At 30.7% G+C, this 18,081-nt stretch overlaps 1 protein-coding gene across 1 annotated transcript; it reads left to right on the top strand.

The window, feature by feature from the left end:
- The first annotated feature begins 13,258 nt into the window (after positions 1 to 13,258).
- LOC110730935 (CBL-interacting serine/threonine-protein kinase 14-like) lies at positions 13,259 to 15,385 on the top strand. Its single transcript, XM_021910779.1, has one exon. It carries the CDS (start codon positions 13,751 to 13,753, stop codon positions 15,164 to 15,166), a length of 1,416 nt encoding a protein of 471 aa, XP_021766471.1. The 5' UTR covers positions 13,259 to 13,750; the 3' UTR covers positions 15,167 to 15,385.
- Positions 15,386 to 18,081: the final 2,696 nt, after the last annotated feature.

Genomic DNA, 18,081 nt, shown 5'->3' with positions numbered 1-18,081 from the left:
ATACCAAAATTAAAAAAAAAAAATCCTAAATCATATAATACATCAAATATTAATATAAAATTAGAGCACATAGAAAAATTGAATAATGAACGGGGTACTCGAGGAAGAAAAATTAAATTATTATTGTTAAAGAGAATAGAGTGGGCATGGAATATATAGAGAAAGAGGGAACATAGAAAACTTTAAAGCCTAAATAGGAATAGTTAATTACCGGTGAAGATTGACTAAACATTTTTTTTTCCAGATTTTGCTATTAATAATAATATAGTTAACCAGAATTTTAATAAAATAAAAAAAAAATCATAACATGATGACATCATATATAGTATTGGAGGGAAAATTAATAATGGCAACAGGACATGTGTAAAATCTTAGGATAAGATGATGTCAGCGGTTGATATGTTAGTATTAGTTATAAATCTTATCTTATATAAATAAACGAGTTAGTTTTGCGACTTTTAAGAACTAACTCTTCAAAACATCATTCATCAAGTTTTACAATTCTCGAAAATAAATCAAATAAAATTCTTTGTATTATATATATATATATATATATATATATATATATATATATATATATATATATATATATATATATATATATATATATATATATATATATATATATATATATATATATATATAAAGGATATATCATATATCTCGTGCATTAGGGTATGTTCCATTTACCTGATTTTCACTTATCTGAAGTTATCTAGCCTTATTAAGCCTTATTAAAACTTATTTTAGTTGTAATTTGTACCTGGGTAACTCTTATCATAACTTATATTAGCCTGAAGTGAACCGATTAAAACTTAACTAACTTGGAATGGGTTGGAATGGATTTGATCAGAATCTGTTCCATGGTTTTATTTGTTTGTTTAGGCTATTTAAGTATGTAATCTCATACCTGGGAGATTCGATCTAAATCCACCCCATTCCCTTGGAAACTCATACCCACCTTCCCCCAAGGATTATTCATATTCCATATTACCACTCAAGTATGAAAATCTGTTCTATGATTAAACCAAACAACTAACTTTAGATTGGTATAGGATATAGAATCCATACCACCACAAAGTATGAGAATCCATACTAATTCATTCCAGCTTAGTGAACCAAACGACCCTTTCGGGGCTGTTTAGTTGAACTGAATGGGTTGGAATGGATTTAGGACCCATTCCATGGCTTTATTTATTTGGTTGGGCTATTTAAGTATGGAATCTCATATTTGGGAGATTCTAACTCCTCCTCATTCCCTTGGAATCTCATACCCACCTTCTCCCAAGGATTCATAATCCTTACTACCACTCAAGTATGAGAATTCATTCCATGATTAAACCAAGCAATTTTAGATTAGTATGGGATATAGAATTCATACCACCCAAGTATGAGAATCCATACTAATTCATTCCAGCTTAGTGAACCAAACGACCCCGAAAATCAACCAAACAACCCATAAACTTATCTGAACTTGTTAAACCTGAAATAAGTGAAAATAAGGTGAACAAAACAAGCCCTCAGTAGCTTAGACCTAGGTATGGATCGGATAAGTCCATACTATGAAAACTACAAAAGCAACAAAGTATGTTTTCAAGGGACACGAACACAACTTTGATAGCTTGATAATATGCACAATTACACACCACAAAATTAGTAAATTTCCAATTCAGCAATTATTTGATTATTGAACTTTATAAGCAAGTGTCTCTAGCTTGATTAATCTACTATCCATTAGTGATAGATTATAAGAAGATTAGACTATGATGTCTATTCCAATGAAAATCAAGTAAAAATTAGGCTATCAGGATTAAACATCTTCCTTGAACTAAACCGTGTTATTTTAAAACACTGGGTGTCAAGATTTTGATGGTATATGAAACTTGCGTCAAGTATTGTATTCAATCTACAAATTAGTGTGTTTTTTTTTTTAAACACTTTTTTGTACCCTTTTTCCATATTTAATTGATTAGCTAATGTGTGTTCATATTTCATTGTGTGTTACATCTTGTACAAGTTATGTTGTGTTTTAGGCATGTGCATTTATTGACACTCCAATCGGTCATATTATCTTATCACTATTATCTAATGATTAGAACTAAGGCTCTATCATCATATAAGAACTAGATCGAATTGTATTTCTTTTGGACTAGTTCCTCTTTTGTGTCAAAAAATAATAATATATACAAGTATATAAGAAGCTACTCTTGGAGAAATAAGTATATAGGGTTTTTTTTTTTCTTTCAAAAAAAGAAGAAAAGGAAAGATAAGTAGCAATTTATGGATGAACCAAATCTACATAATCCGTATTATTATACTTCATTCATATTTAAATAAGTGAAACGTTTTTCTTACTCCTCCAAATTAGTCCAAATAAAATATATTAATAGTGCAAAAGTCATATGATAAATAAAAAGAAACAAATAAAATAAGTAATTTAATTAGTCTAGTTCGTATATTGGTGCTCGTATAGTGTATAACAGTGTATCCCTAAAGCCATACATGTATTGTGCATATATATTACTTATGAAGATTTTTTTTTTTTTTTTTTTTTTTTTTTTGTTTTTACAAGAATACTACTTATGAAGTTAAGCAATTCAAGAAGAAAGGCTAATTGCGGTTAAGTGTTACAAAATCTGGCCTATAAAATGCAGAATGTAGATATCAGTATCACAAAAGTTACTAAATCGATACGAAAAATTAAGAAAATAAATAAAGTAATTCGGCCATACTCTGCAGATTCTTATTAAATATTTTGAGGAATTTAATTTATCGCATTGAAATTTGAAATATGGGTTAGATCTAGTCACAAAGCCACACTTTTTTAAAATTTTTTATAATATCCATTAATCAATGGATATATATAGATTTTGCCACCGTTTGTTCTGTTATTATACGGAGTATTGGATATGGATGTGTGGCAGATTATTTGCCAATTGGCATCTACGTGTAGGGAAGTAGGAGGAAGTTTAATGGGAGTATTGTTATGCATAAACAATTGCATTACAATGGGGTAAGGGTGTAATTACAAGTAATGTATATTCTAACTTTAGAGTAGTATCATTGAGTGATTAATAGTACCGTTGGGTAATTAAATAGTACCATTGAATATTCAGTGGTACTATATATGCATTTAGTGGTACTAACTACGAACATATATATATATATAGTATCACTAAATAACCAATGGTATTATATAAGCTTTCAATGGTACAATTAAAAGTGGTCTCACCCTCCTTTCTCTCTCCACCTTTCTCTCTCTTCCTTTCTCTCTTTTCCATGTGATTTTTAATATTTTAGTATTTGTTATGCATTTGCAAATGCATAACAATACTACATTAGTACTTCCTCGGGAAGTAATTAGGCGATGTTCTTTTATAATCTCGTTATTCCAATACGGGATAATATACAGTAAAAATAATTATTTTTTTAAGTTCACCAGGCCAATAAAAAGTTATGTTTATACATAAAATAAATATTTAAGTTTAATTTCGTAAAATTAAGTTAATAAAAATCAGTAAATTTAGGGTCTGTTTGTTCACCTTATTTTCACTTATTTCAGGTGTAATAAGTTCAGACAAGTTCAGATAAGTTTAGATAAGTTCAAATCAGGAGAAATAAATTCTAATGAGGGCTATCTAATACAAATTACAACTAAAATAAGTTTTAATAAAGTATAATAAGTTAAGATAAATGAAAATCGGGTGAGTAGAACACACTCTTAAATAACAATTTAATTAAAAATTAGTAAAAAAATTCAATAAAAATAATTTCAATTAATCAAAAATAATTTTAGTGGAGCTCCGTTAAGAACGATGCAAAGACATTTAAAATTATTCAGGAGCAGTTCAGAAGCGATGCCATTAGTTTAGAGGTGTTAAATACTTGTATTGAGAATTTAGATCTCTTAAGGGATGATTGTAAGTGTGTCGAATGACTTATTATTTAATGAAATCACCCCTCCCTATTCCATTCCAAAAAATAGAAATATCAATTTAATAAAAAAAGGTGAAAAAGGCTATGAGGGAAAATAATTATTTAATTTTAGTTTAACAAGAATAATTTTAATTTAGCAAAAATAAAGTAAAAGAACGTGATCTAAAATTAATCTTGTAACGCAATTATGAGAATTATGCATGAGAATTTAATATATAAAGTCTGGCCAAGGAATATTCTTGCAATCAACAATATTTTATTTTATTTTTGCATGCAAATAATACCAAAAAATTATACTGATTAAAACCAGATTCTATGTGCAATTCCAAAAACTATGGGCACCACAGGGCAGGTTGTAAATAAAGATTAATAGAATTGAAGGTGCAATCATCTAGTTAGCTCGATCACCTCAAATGAACTTGAAACTACTCGGATTAAATACTCTCTCTGTGATTTTGTTCTTTTAGGATTGTTTCATTTTTACATTTTAAGAGTTGTACATCATATACAAGTAGGTAATACATGCGACTTTTGAAATACTATTCAATATGAATAATGGGAAAATCTTTTAGAAATAAAAAGATTATTTCATCTAAATTATGTAAATTGTATGGCTTGAAAGTTGTTCATAAGTTTTTCTAAAAAAAAAAAATTCAAAAGCATACAAATGTCGTTAAATAAGTATATTTCTAAAATAAATTTCTAACATCTATACTATATATTAAAAAACGTTCCTTTTAAAGGAATGATGCCACGTGGCACTATTCAAAGTATATGCACAATGTCACGTCACTATTCCAAGTATATGCGCCACATAATCTCGCCACTTCATTTAACAAAATAAATTATACTTTGAGCTAGATTCAAACCCAACCTCCAACACATAAAAATCATACATTTACCATCTCAACCAATTTTGATTATTGTTTTAATTTCACTTAATTATCATTATATATTCCTCATTTATGAAGTAAATTCGCTATATACTTTTCTAATTTATTTAATTTTCACAAGATTAGAAAATAAATATATATGAGGTAAAAAAATACTAACACCCGAGGCAACGCCCGGACCACACACTAACTATACAAACAGCCAAACATAATTATCAAATTAAAAAAGTACAAATTGACAATTCGGACATCACCCAGACCACACACTATTTATTTAAATTAAAAATTGTGTAATTTTGTGATACATTTTCGACTTAATTATGACGTATTATGCTCGCTAGAAATGTATCACATCAATATGTCAATATACATTTTCCTATACCTTTTGTGTCCCATTTATCTAACAATAACTCTAAGCATCCAAAAAAGTCATTGTCCAAATTTCATACTATATCAAGCACAATTTTAATATCATAGTTTTGGCTTAATAAACGACAACTATAAACTATTTATAGATTGTAAATATGGTGTTCCAATTCTCCAACAATTACTAGCATTATTTCATGCATGGGCCTTTTTTCATTTGTGACCGTCAAATAACTCTTAGTACTCCATGTACCTAATTAGTAGAGTTGTCAATTCGGGTAAACGGGTTGGGTTTCGGTCGGGTAAGTGTGAGTCAGGACAACTCGGGTCGGGTTAATGTCATAACCTATGCGGGTCGGGTTCGGGTTGGGTCATGCTTGAGTCGGGTCATGTCAGGTCATACATTTTATTGGGTTTGGGTCGGGTTTGTCGGGTCAATAACAGGTCGGGTTAAATTCGGGTCGGGTGAATAATAGGTCGAGTTTATCTCGGGTTTTCACGGGTTAAAACGAGTTAGGGTCATTCTCGGGTTCGAGTTCGGTTTGGTTCAAATCAATAATTTGCAAGTTATAATTAGGTCGGGTCATTCTCGGGTTCGAGTCGGGTTCTGTTTAAGTCAATAATTTGCATGTTATAATCAGGTCGGGTCATTTCCAAGTCGGGTCATTCTCGGGTTCGAATCGAGTTTGGTTCAAGTCAATAATTTGCGAGTTACAATCAGGTCGGGTGGTCATTTCCAAATCGGGTCATGTTCGGGTTTGGGTCTCAAATATTGGGTTAATTTGGGTTTCGGGTTGATTTCAGGTCGGGTCATATCGGGTTCGGGTACATTTTTTGGGTTGGTTTGTTAACAATTCATGTAATGACATTCACGTTTAATCATTATCAATTTCTTCATTTATTGGAACAGAAAAAATTTAGATAAGTTTAAATTCGAGCTAATTAGTTCAAATAAGTTTCGATAAGATATACATAATAAGTGACAACGTAACTATATAACTATACTTTGATCAATATTAATAAGGTGGTCTAAATTGAATTTAAGGTGATTTGAAATCAGGAACAATTCGGGTTGAATTTGGGTCGAGTCAATAACAAGTCGTGTTAATTTTGGGTAGGGTTAATAACATATCGCGTTGAAATTCGGGTCGGGTTAGTAACATGTCGGGTAAAATTCGGGTCGGGTTAGTAACATGTCGGGTAAAATTCGGGTCGGGTTACGGGTCAAATTCGGGTCGGGTTAATAGCAGGTCAGGTTAAATTAGGGTCGGGTTAGTAACAAGTTGGGTTAAATTCGGGTTTTGACTGGTTAAAACGGGTTTGGGTCAATCTCGGTTTACGTCGGGCTTGGTTCAGGTCAATAATTTACGGGTTATATTCAGGTCGGGTCATCTCCAGGTCGGTTCATGTTTGGGTTCGGGTCTCAAATACTTGGGTTAACTGGGGTCTAGATTTGGTTGCAAGTCGGGTCATATCAGGTTCGGGTCACCATTTTTCCGGGTTCAAATAGGTCAGTTAATAATCGGGTTCGGGTCAGTATTTTAGGTCGGGTCAGCTTTTGACAGCTCTACTAATTAGTGCCTAGATATATAGTCGTAGGATTTTAGCAATAATTTATATCTAATTTATTGTGTACCATATATAAATCCGTTATATACTTGAACTTCATATTACTTAATCTAGTATTTATACTAAATAAGTGGTATATATGCACCCATAAAAATTTGAAAATTAACGTTATATATAAGATCTTGTCACGTACTCTTGTATAAGATGGTCCATATATAGATATTTGATGCACATTTCCAGGCTTCTTGAAAGCTAGGATGAGATATTTTCCTTTCTTTGATTTTTCAAATTTTAGTTAATTTCGATTTTAATATCAAGTTTTTCTTATATAGAATTTAAATTATCGGCAATATTAATTTTTGATACAACAATAATAAGAAAAGGCTATTAGCATATCTAGATGACTAGATGAGCTAATATTTACATGAATATAAATTTTAATATTGCTTTGGGGTACACTTCAATCCTTTTAAGTTTACCAAAGAATCAATTCATCTTCAATAAACCTCTTTCTATTATAAAAGGTTTTAATTGATGATCAACATCAATTCATAAAAAATTATGCGGTATCCGGTGTAACATCATATTATATATATTTTTTTTAAAAAATATTTTTTTAGTGTTATGTTATATCACACTCTGTGTATTCATTGTATATATATGTAGTATATGACTGCATGATCAAGTTAAGTGCTTCGCAAGTGATTTGTTTAGGCGCGGCATTTATCTTTAGTAGTGTACTTAAATGTGCATTTCTTATAACAGCCAGAAGTTAACGATAGTATTAGAATTAGTTGTTATTTATACATGGTTGATGATTGTATCAAGCCATGTATAATATGGTCCATAATTCCATATATACGGAGTATACAACAAAAATGGGGAAAAATTAATATCATGTACAGGCCAGATGAGCTAAGATTTAGATTAATTTAATCATTTATTTTAAAATGCTTTTGGTGCACTTCAATCAAATAAATTTATAACTAGTGGAGGAAGATTCATTAAACCTCTTTCCATTATATACAAAAGGTTTTGAGTTTTTAATCAACGGTTTTTTAGTAGTTGAATCCATTCATTTACAAGTAATTCCTCCATTCTTTTTTTATTGCATCATAGGGGTTTTAGAGGCAAAATTTAGTAGTGGGAAAAAGTAAGAGAGAGAAACGTAAAAATACAAAATTGTCCATGTAATGTAAAGATAAAATAACAAATAAGTGTGAAAAAGTAAGGGTATGTTGGCTATTTGCAGTGTGAACATAGATATTTTTTGTCCTAAAATGGAAGTGATGCAATACTTGTGAAACTTCCCTAAAAGGCAAGTGATGCGATATTAAAAGAACAGAGGAAGTATAAAAAGTTGTACGCATAGATCTACGAAAGGATATATGAATTTAACAAATTTGTAACATATTAATTAAATAAGGAATTCATTCATATAAATTACGATTGTCGAGTGAATCTTACACTATGGAACATCTCCTGCTCGATCGAATTGCTGGACAATGAAGGCTTTTTGGAGAGACAAATTAACGATGTATTGTAGCTATGAGTATGGTTTTCATCTATGTTATCTGATTGTATTCAAATAATTGATAAATTTAGCGATCCTACAAAATTCTTCACCATTGAAACAATTTCATAATAATAATAATAATAATAATAATAATAATAATAATTCAGTTTAGTTCAATTTAAGTTGTTTATATTGAGTTTAGTAGAATACAACAAGTTACAATTCAGCTCAAAAGAACGAAGCCTTAGTTGTTTACTTACGACTTCATTGGGTAAAAAAGATCGATTAGGATATGATAATAATATGTAGGACGGAAATCAATGTTACAAGTAGAATGACAAAATCCTACAACAAGCCTTTTTAAATTAGCTTAATTATTATCTCTCAATGCTTCTCTTAACTAACCATTCTCATAAGAGTTTTTAAGTAGTCATACCTCTCATATAACCCCAAATCTCTTCTAACTAAACACCCATAACCTTATCGATCAATTCCAACTTTGGCTTCCTTACATTGGTGTACAATTGTACCTACACTAGCTACCTATATATTTTCGAATTTATGTGAAGAGTTTTTTAACTTTTCCATTGACAAATTCAAATTTGTGAAAGAAGACGAAGGATCTAGGCACTCCCTCCTTGGTTTTATCATTAAAACATAAAATTGAACCGTGTAGATTATGGGTCTATTTCAACATCAAAAAAATTGCAAGAATAGTACAAAAGAAAAGATGCTTCCTTGATGCTTCCTACACAACTCATTGTCCCACCAACAAAGTTCTAAAAATGAAATAAAATTCAATTTATACCATAAATTATTGTATTTATTAATCTACACTACGAGGTACTCTCTCCATTTTTAAATACTTGTTCCACTTCTATTTTTTGCACTATTTATTTGTCTTACTTTGACTAATATTTGTGATTTATACATAAAAAAATATATAGTCTTGTGGATATTTGTTAGAATCATCTCAATGGATAGATTAGTATTGACATACGTACCCAAGAGAAATGAAGCAAGTATTTAAAAACGGAGGGAGTATATATTTAAAGGCATTTCTAAACAAGCTTACATGTCACGTGGCGCCCTCCTCAATTAATCGAATTGAATTTCACGTGCTTAAAAATATGGATTGTGCAAAATTTGAACCCAAAACCTTCAGTTTAAAAACTAAAATGTTAGCCACTAAATTATCACCATATTACATGTCATTTTACTAAAATTAAATATAAATAAGGATTGTTAATGCAATAATTCGGATCATCATCCGAGCCTAAAGACTAGTTTTAATATTATTAGTGTCAATATATTCAACTCCTTCCACCATAAGGTTTGCTACGCGGATGGCGGAAACTTACATAACTAGAGTGCGTACAATTTGGGTAAAGAGTAAAAACTCCGAATTAAAAGAGACCCACACGAATAACTATCCGATTTTGACTAGTAGTCATAAAATTTCCACTTATTTTTTACGGAGTACTATCTATTTATAGAGGTGGCTTTATAAAAGGCAAGTGTTTTAAATCTTTCTTAAAATAGTAATGTCTGTTGACAGTTTAAAATCATCAATATTACTACTGTATAAATGAATTAAGTATTTTTCTTTTAAAAAATTTTTTCTTAATAAGTTGCCGAAAGACGTGCAAGTTTAGTTATTGGTAATTGATAAGCGATTACTTTAAAAGATTACTGGTTGTGAATCTTGTGATTACGTGAGTTTGTAAATAGTTGCTATTGATTTCTTGGCCCTGATAAAAACGAATAACAACATGTTCGTCAATTTTAAACTCTATCCACACACACACACAAAATAAAATAAAAATTAAAAAAAAAAAAAAAAAACCTCTAGCTACCCATACGTAAAATAAAAGTTGACGTCATAATATACTTTGAAATTTGGAATACACATACTACGTATATTCTATTTACCATTATAGAGAGGGGTCATACATAGACCTGTCAATTTTCACCCGATCTGCGAACTCGACCCGTTTTTATGGGTCTTGAACAAAGTTTTTTGACCCGTAACCCGATTTAATCCAAACCCGCTTAACTCGTAAATTTACGGGTCAAAATTCGACCCGAAGCCTAACCCGACCCGTCAACCCAATTTATGGGTTTTTTTTTTTTTTTTAATAAATACATTTAATTTATATGAAAATTAATATTAGTTTATTGATTAAGTTTGATTGTTTGTTTACCATCGAACATTCATTTCATCTCTTTCTCATTTATCTATCTCATATAACTCTTACTCAAATCCACACCAATCACCTCCTACACCAATTATCGACCCAACTAATTGCATCCGTATAACCCACATAACTGTCATACCACCGATTGACAAGTCTGCTGATATTATGTCAAGAGATATTATAGTCCACATATATAATTATGTTGGTCTATTCCTTAAATTTTGGGATGTTTAAAAGTTTTATTTTTAAGTTTATTATCATTTTTTATTAGTTAGGAATTGATGTGCTTTGGTGAAATGGTGACGATATAAATTATGTAGTATGTAATGGCTAAAAATAACATGATGAAAATGTTCAATTAAAATTTGAAAAAAAAAATAAAATTGGCAAAGTAAGCTTGAAAAAACAGAAATTTTTAAAAATAAGCCAAAAGAAAATCAAATAAAAAATTGTTCTAAACTTGTTGGGTTGACCCGAACCCAAAACTTTGGGTTAAGGTTGAACATTTCTCGACTCGAGACCCGAAATGACCCGACCCAAAATGCCCCGTGACCCGAAGCGACCCAAACCGAACCCGACCCGACGATTGACAGGCCTACCCACACCCCATCCCCGCTAAAGAACTACAATATCCCAATGTGCATGACTTTTTGGCCTTTTGCATTATTTGTATATTCCCTTTAATGTGAAACGTTTTTCCTAGGTACCTTTATCAATGTCAAACTCTATTCAATAATATCTTTAATTATCAATAAGTAAAATTATAATAATTGAATATTAACAAACTATTCATTGAGGCGATTTCAAGCAAATACCCACTAGATTATACTTTTTCTTAGGTATAAATCACTAACATTAGTAAAAGTAGATTAAGTGAATAGTGCAAAAAGTCAAACGTTTCAATTTAAAAAAGTTTTATACTTCCCCCGTTCTAGTAATATTGCAACAACTGGACTTTTGCATTATTCATCATGTCATGCTTGTTTGACCACAAATTATGATTTATACATAATGTAAAATATAGTCATGTGAGGTCTTGTTAGATTCGTCTCGTAAAATACTTTCACAATATCAACTTTTTATAATTATAAATATTTAACATATAAAATATGCTTTGGAATGCGGAATTTTGTTGCAACATTCGTGGAACAGAGGAAGTATATTACAAAAATCTAAAAAAGTTCATATCAATTAAAGCAAGTGATGACACGTTCACAAAGAAAGAGGGGGTAATCCATTATGTTAGTGTTTTATACTCTCTCTGTTTTCCTTATTTCTATTCACTTCTTGTTTTTATCCGGTTTTCAATTTTATTAAATAAATCTCTTACACTCGATCTCTTTCATCTTTTATTTAAAGCAAAAGTATTCATATGAATTGAACTCCTGGAATGGAGGGAGTACTAAGAAGAAAAAATATAGTTTTGTAGGTATTTGTTAGAATCGTCTATAAAATTTCAGTATTTACAATATTTTTAATAATTTATATAATAAATATATCATAGATTAATTAAAGTTTTGCATTGGTATAGGTGTCCAGTCAAAGTGGGACATTTATTTTGAAACAGATTGAGTAATTAATATACATGCCTTAAAAAAACTACAATAATGTCCCAATTTTAAAGCATGAAATGTACTTCCTCTTTTCTTTTTTTTTTTTTTTTTTTTTTTTGTTTTTTTTAACACCTTCATTGCACACTTTTTGAGTAAGAGATTAAGTTATATAGATAGGCAAATTAATCAAAATAATTTATACACGTATACCTAACCTTTCTCTAATCTTGGTGTTAAAATTATTTTGATAGTCACTCATTTATCTACTCTATCAACTTCTTAAAAAGCGTACGCAAAGGTTGTGTTGCAAATAAAAGAAAACAAAGAAAGCATAATTTATGAAATATATAAATTATGTTATTTTGGTTGATAGTTATTTGGGAAATTATTAGGGGATTTTCTTGGTTTTTATAAAAAAAATCGAAGTGTATAAAATGTAATTTGTAGAATTTGAGGATTAGAAAATTTAAATTAAAGACTTTTTTTATTAGGAAAATTTAAATTTATGGCTTAAAATTGAAAAATAATTGTTCAATATATATAAAATCTCTAAAATACATAATTGACCATTTGTACTTTTTTGTAAAATTATTTAAACCGGGTGAACTTTTAAAGACAGAAGGACTAAGAATTTACAAATATTAAACAGAAACTATATTATGAAATAAATCAAACAAAATCTCACATGATACACCATATCACCATCATATCACCAATGCAATTAATTACCAAATACGAAGTATGACCAGCTTTTCTATCCTTAGCTTGACTTTTTAAAATGGGTCCAATTACGTAAAAAATTAAATAAATAACGAAGTTCTCAATAATTTAACCCTTAGGTGTATGGTGATTATTTCGTTTTAGATAAAAATGTCAACAATGGTGATATGATCAGAAACATGAGTAAATAGATTTTGAGTTTTGGCCATGACAAAAACTCACCAAAAAATTATAATTTTTCATCTTCATTGCCTTCTAGTTTTGATGAGGCTATTGCAGGTATTGATCATATGGTGACGGAGGTAATATTTTGTGGAAAATCATACACAAAATACGGAATAATAAATTATCTTTAAGATATCTTAACTATTCAACCATTAACGACTAACTAAACAGCTATTATATCGGATTATCAAAATAAGCCTATAGTAAATATAGATTTTTTTTCCCCAAAGGATATCGGATATTGATAATTAACCATAAAAAATTTATCATTTGCTGTGTCCTATAATTGTCCAGATTATTTATATTGGATATTGATAATTAACCATTATATTTTTAATTAATCAAATTAGAAATAAAATTTTCACACTCAAAAACATAAGCATAGTAAAATTAAAAAAGTGATAAATTTTTCTTCAAAATATATATAAAAAAATATATTTATTGAAAAAAAAAAGGGTTCCCAACTGATGTCACGCTCTTTACACTTCCTCCCTTGCCCATTTTGTATAAATAGCTCCTTCTACTCCCACACTTGTGATTCGCTTATCACTTTTCAACCCAAAAAAAAAAACATCCTTTCTCTCTCCTCCCTAAAAACTCCTGAAAAACAAAAAACTAATCTCAATTCCTTCAAAGTAAATCTTACTCCCTCCCAAATTCATAAACCCGTCTTAAGGGCTGCATATATCATTACCGATAAATTATTATAAACCCAGTCAGAAGACTGGAATTCCAATCTCAAAAATCCCAATTCTCACCGGATCTCTGGAAACCATGCCGGAGATTAATAACAATGAAACTCTTTCCTCCACCGCGGCCACCGCAGCCGAACAAAAACCCGTCTTGTTTGGCAAATACGAGTTGGGGAGACTCCTCGGCCGAGGCGGCTTCGCTAAAGTCTACCACGGCCGAGACCTACGCAATGGAAAAAGCGTGGCTGTGAAAGCTGTTAGTAAACAAAAAATTTACAAGGGTAACCTCACGGCACACGTGAAACGAGAAGTGTCTATCATGCGCAGATTGCGCCACCCCCACATCATCCGCCTCCACGAGGTCCTCGCCACCAAATCAAAAATTTACTTCATCATGGACTTCGCAAAGGGCGGTGAGCTCTTCGCGAAGGTCTCGAAAGGCCGATTCAGCGAAGATCTCAGCCGGCGGTATTTCCACCAATTGATCTCCGCTGTCGGGTTTTGTCATTCTCGCGGTGTATACCACCGCGATCTGAAGCCCGAAAATCTTTTATTAGACGACAAGTGGGATTTAAAAATTACTGATTTTGGGCTCAGCACAGTAAAAGATCAGACCCGACCAGACGAGATGTTACACACAATGTGTGGAACTCCTGCATATGTCGCACCCGAAATTCTCGCGAAAAAAGGGTACGACGGCGCGAAGGTCGATATATGGTCGTGTGGAATCATACTATTTGTTTTAACTGCGGGGTATTTACCGTTTAATGATACGAATTTGATGAATTTGTATCGGAAAATTTACCGCGGTGAATTTCGGTGTCCGAGATTTATGTCACCCGAGTTAAAAAATTTGTTATCTCATGTTTTGGATGTTAATCCAGAAAATCGATATTCAATCCAACAGATTATTGATGATCCTTGGTTTAAGAAAGGCGACGAAAAAAACAACAAGGTTGATTTAGCGTCGTTTTATTTTGATGATGACGAGAAAGAGGAGGAAGTGGAGAGGGAGAGTTGTGGTGGGTTTGATGAAGAGAAGGAAAACTCGAGATTTTTGAATGCATTTGATTTGATATCGTTTTCGCCCGGGTTTAATTTATCCGGGTTGTTTATGAAGGGTGAGCGGGATAAGGAGAATTGTTGGGAGACGTTTTTATCAAAAGAGGCGGCGGAGGCGGTGGTGGAGAGGGTGGAAGAGGCGGCGCGTGGGATTGAAGAGGTGGAGGTGGAGAGGATGCGGTGTGGGATGGGGGTTAGAGTCGAGGGGCAAAATGGGGATTTTGGTGTGGTGGTGGAAGTTCATAGGCTAACGGAGGATTTTGTTGTTGTACAAGTTAGGAAGAGAGAAAAAGATGTGGGGCCTAGTCATGAATTTTGGAAGGAGAAGTTACGGCCCAAGATTTCCGACCTTGTTTATAATCCTGGCACAAGAATTGAAATTGAAACCGAAACTGGATCAGTTAATTTAGTGGTGCCAAAATCGTCTTGCTTTTAAATTCATGTTACGAATTTAATTTAAAGAATTTGAAAATCTGATTAAGTAGTAGTATATGGAGTGAACCAATGAAGTCTTACCAAATGATTAAGACTAAGGTTACATAATATTAGTATTATGTTTAATATATATACCCCTTCTGTATATATTTATATGGTTAATTTCTTCATTAAACTGCGAAAAATCGAGACCTATGCTAAATTTTGAGTTCTTTTGTGGTATCTGTTTTTTGTTTAAACTGTTGGATTACATAATTTACATGTATATTTATAACTGTATGTACTACTAATGTTGCACTGCATATGAACTAGTAGCAAGATCTTGAAGCAAAGCCAGTAAGTCTGACAGAAGATATTAGGAGCTTTTGGATTTGGGAAGGTATATAGCAACCCAGATTTTTGTACAGAATAATATGAGTTTGTAACGTTTGTTAAATAAAATGCTTTTACTCTTGTCAACATTGGGTTACATTTATATGCTTTGGTGTTTTATGCCGACATAGAATTTTTATTTATAAAGTTTTATGCCAAAAGTATACGAGTATTATTAAAGATGAACAAATTATCAACATTATAAATTAAGAACAAATGATTTATAATCATTGATATATAAAAAATCTACATAGTATTTGAATATGATCGCACTATTCCAACGGGTCTACAATGCTCAAAATTGAATGTAAAAGGTACTTGTATTTTTTAATTTCGTAAAGGCTATCTCGTGAAATCATTCTTTTAAACCCCGAAAATGAAAATTTCCAATATACATCCCTTTTTCCTAAATCAATATCGAAATAAATCATCAATTTTGTTAGTAGCGTGCACCATGGCATATGTACATGAAACGTCAAGCATCAAACGACTTGAGAATTAAGATTCTGTAGTAGTAACATCATTTTCTCCTATTATATATTTATATGTACTTGTTTTCATATAATTCAATAAATCTCCTATTATCTTTTTAGTTTTTAACATATCTTCTGAATTCAATATTACTATAGTTTACTGACTAGTCACTACTCATTCCGCTTTATAGTGCAATTAGTTAATTTCTTTAATCTACATCACTAGAAGTTAAAGGTATCGCTTTAATAATTAGGCTGACTTTAACTTTTAATATAACTAATAAATAAAAAGCTAATAACGATTACAAATACAATATTAATATTCTAATTATTGAACCGAATAAGCTTGGTGCAATTGGTGGGTAACCCGCTTTGTGATCACGATTTTGTAAATGACCGACTTGTTTCCACACCTTCATAGATGCTCCAAGTTCAGCCAACTCTTGACGAAATGTTTTAATTGACTTTTCTTTAATAAAAATGTTTTAATTGACTTATTTTATAGTTGATCAATGAAATTTGAAGAATAGTTTAATTAATTGACTTATTTCAATGAAATTTGAAGAATAGTTCATCCTTTAATATCTAATCTAAAATAAAATTATTTCAACAAGAAGTATTTTCTTTGTATGTACTACTGAAGACAGTCTAACAAATTTCATTTTGTTAAGTACAAAGGTATCAATAATTAGATTAATTACACAAAAATCTTCAAAAACCTAAGTAAATAAATTGGTTAAAGGCAGATTGTCCTCCTAGAAATCTAATTTGGAAAAGCAACTTAGCTAGTTCTAGCTTCAATTAAAAATTTAATAAGGTAACATTTGATAAGTATGTATTTAATTATACCTTCTCTTATGTAGTAAAATATTCAACATAAAGGATGTCAGCTAACTTCATTATTAGGTAAAAGTAAGGGAGGTGAACAATAATAATGTTTGAGGCCAAATTTCGTCTACCACTCTACCCTTTGCGAATATTAATACACTAAAAAAAATAAAAAATAAAAAACAAAATCACATGACATCACGTCAACTAAAATTCCATAATTGACGTGTGCGAAACAAAATTACGTAGTAGTGTTCACAATGAAACAAAAAGTAAGAGTCATGGCATTCACGAGCTAGAAGAGCCTACAACTCATTCACAAATGTCTCACACAAGATCACAAATTTAGACTATAGAATTTACAGGAAAAAAAAAAGGGTTTTAATAACTCTTAACTACCCATCTAAATCAATTCGCTAGTGAAAATGATTCAGATGCTTATTTGGCAAAATATTGATCACTCATTTTTATATTGTAAACATTATTGAAACTTAATTCAAATTTACTTCTAGAAAAAAGGGAATATGAATAAGTTCTTTATCTTATGCATCTTGTGAAAATGTGAAATTGTCCATTATTCGGACCATACAAATGAACTCTAATCAAACCAAAACAAGTTTAATCATTTCATTTGCATGTACATGTACAATTAGTTTAGTGTTGAATTGTTAGTATGATGATGTCAAAAAACATGTGCATTGTACTAGACTACTATGCATAAGTCATAAGATAAAGTTTCCTTATTATTTAGTAGTCCGTAATAATATTTTATGTTGCTTGAGATGTTGCAAAATGTTAACATACATATATACACCATCCACAACTAAATATGTGAGTTACTTCGTATATATTTCTTTTGACAAGAACAAATCATTAACGTGAGGCATAAATTCAAATATTCAATACCAAGAAAATAAGGCAAGTTATCGTTTTTTTTTTTTTTTTTTTTTGAAGGGAGTAAGGCAAGTTATCTATGTATGAAGAAAAATACATGTTTTCATATATATAGCGATGAACTAGTTAGGACTTCCTATACAATTTATACATAAAATCAATACCATTTCGTAATTTATGACTAGTTATCAAACTAATCATAATTGCTTTATGAAATCAAATGTTGTATAAGGAATAAGGATAATGTATATTACAGTGTAAAATTTGTAATTTTAGGTTATATAGTAGTTCATAGACATTTTCAAAATTCTGGGTAAAAAAACAAGTTTATTTAGGAGGAATTTAGTTT

The sequence above is a fragment of the Chenopodium quinoa genome, unplaced genomic scaffold (assembly GCF_001683475.1).
Source record: "Chenopodium quinoa cultivar QQ74 unplaced genomic scaffold, ASM168347v1, whole genome shotgun sequence".
Lineage (NCBI taxonomy): Eukaryota > Viridiplantae > Streptophyta > Magnoliopsida > Caryophyllales > Amaranthaceae > Chenopodium > Chenopodium quinoa.
The sequence above is the reverse complement of the archived record's forward strand: the minus strand, read 5'-3'. Positions and strand labels throughout refer to the sequence as shown.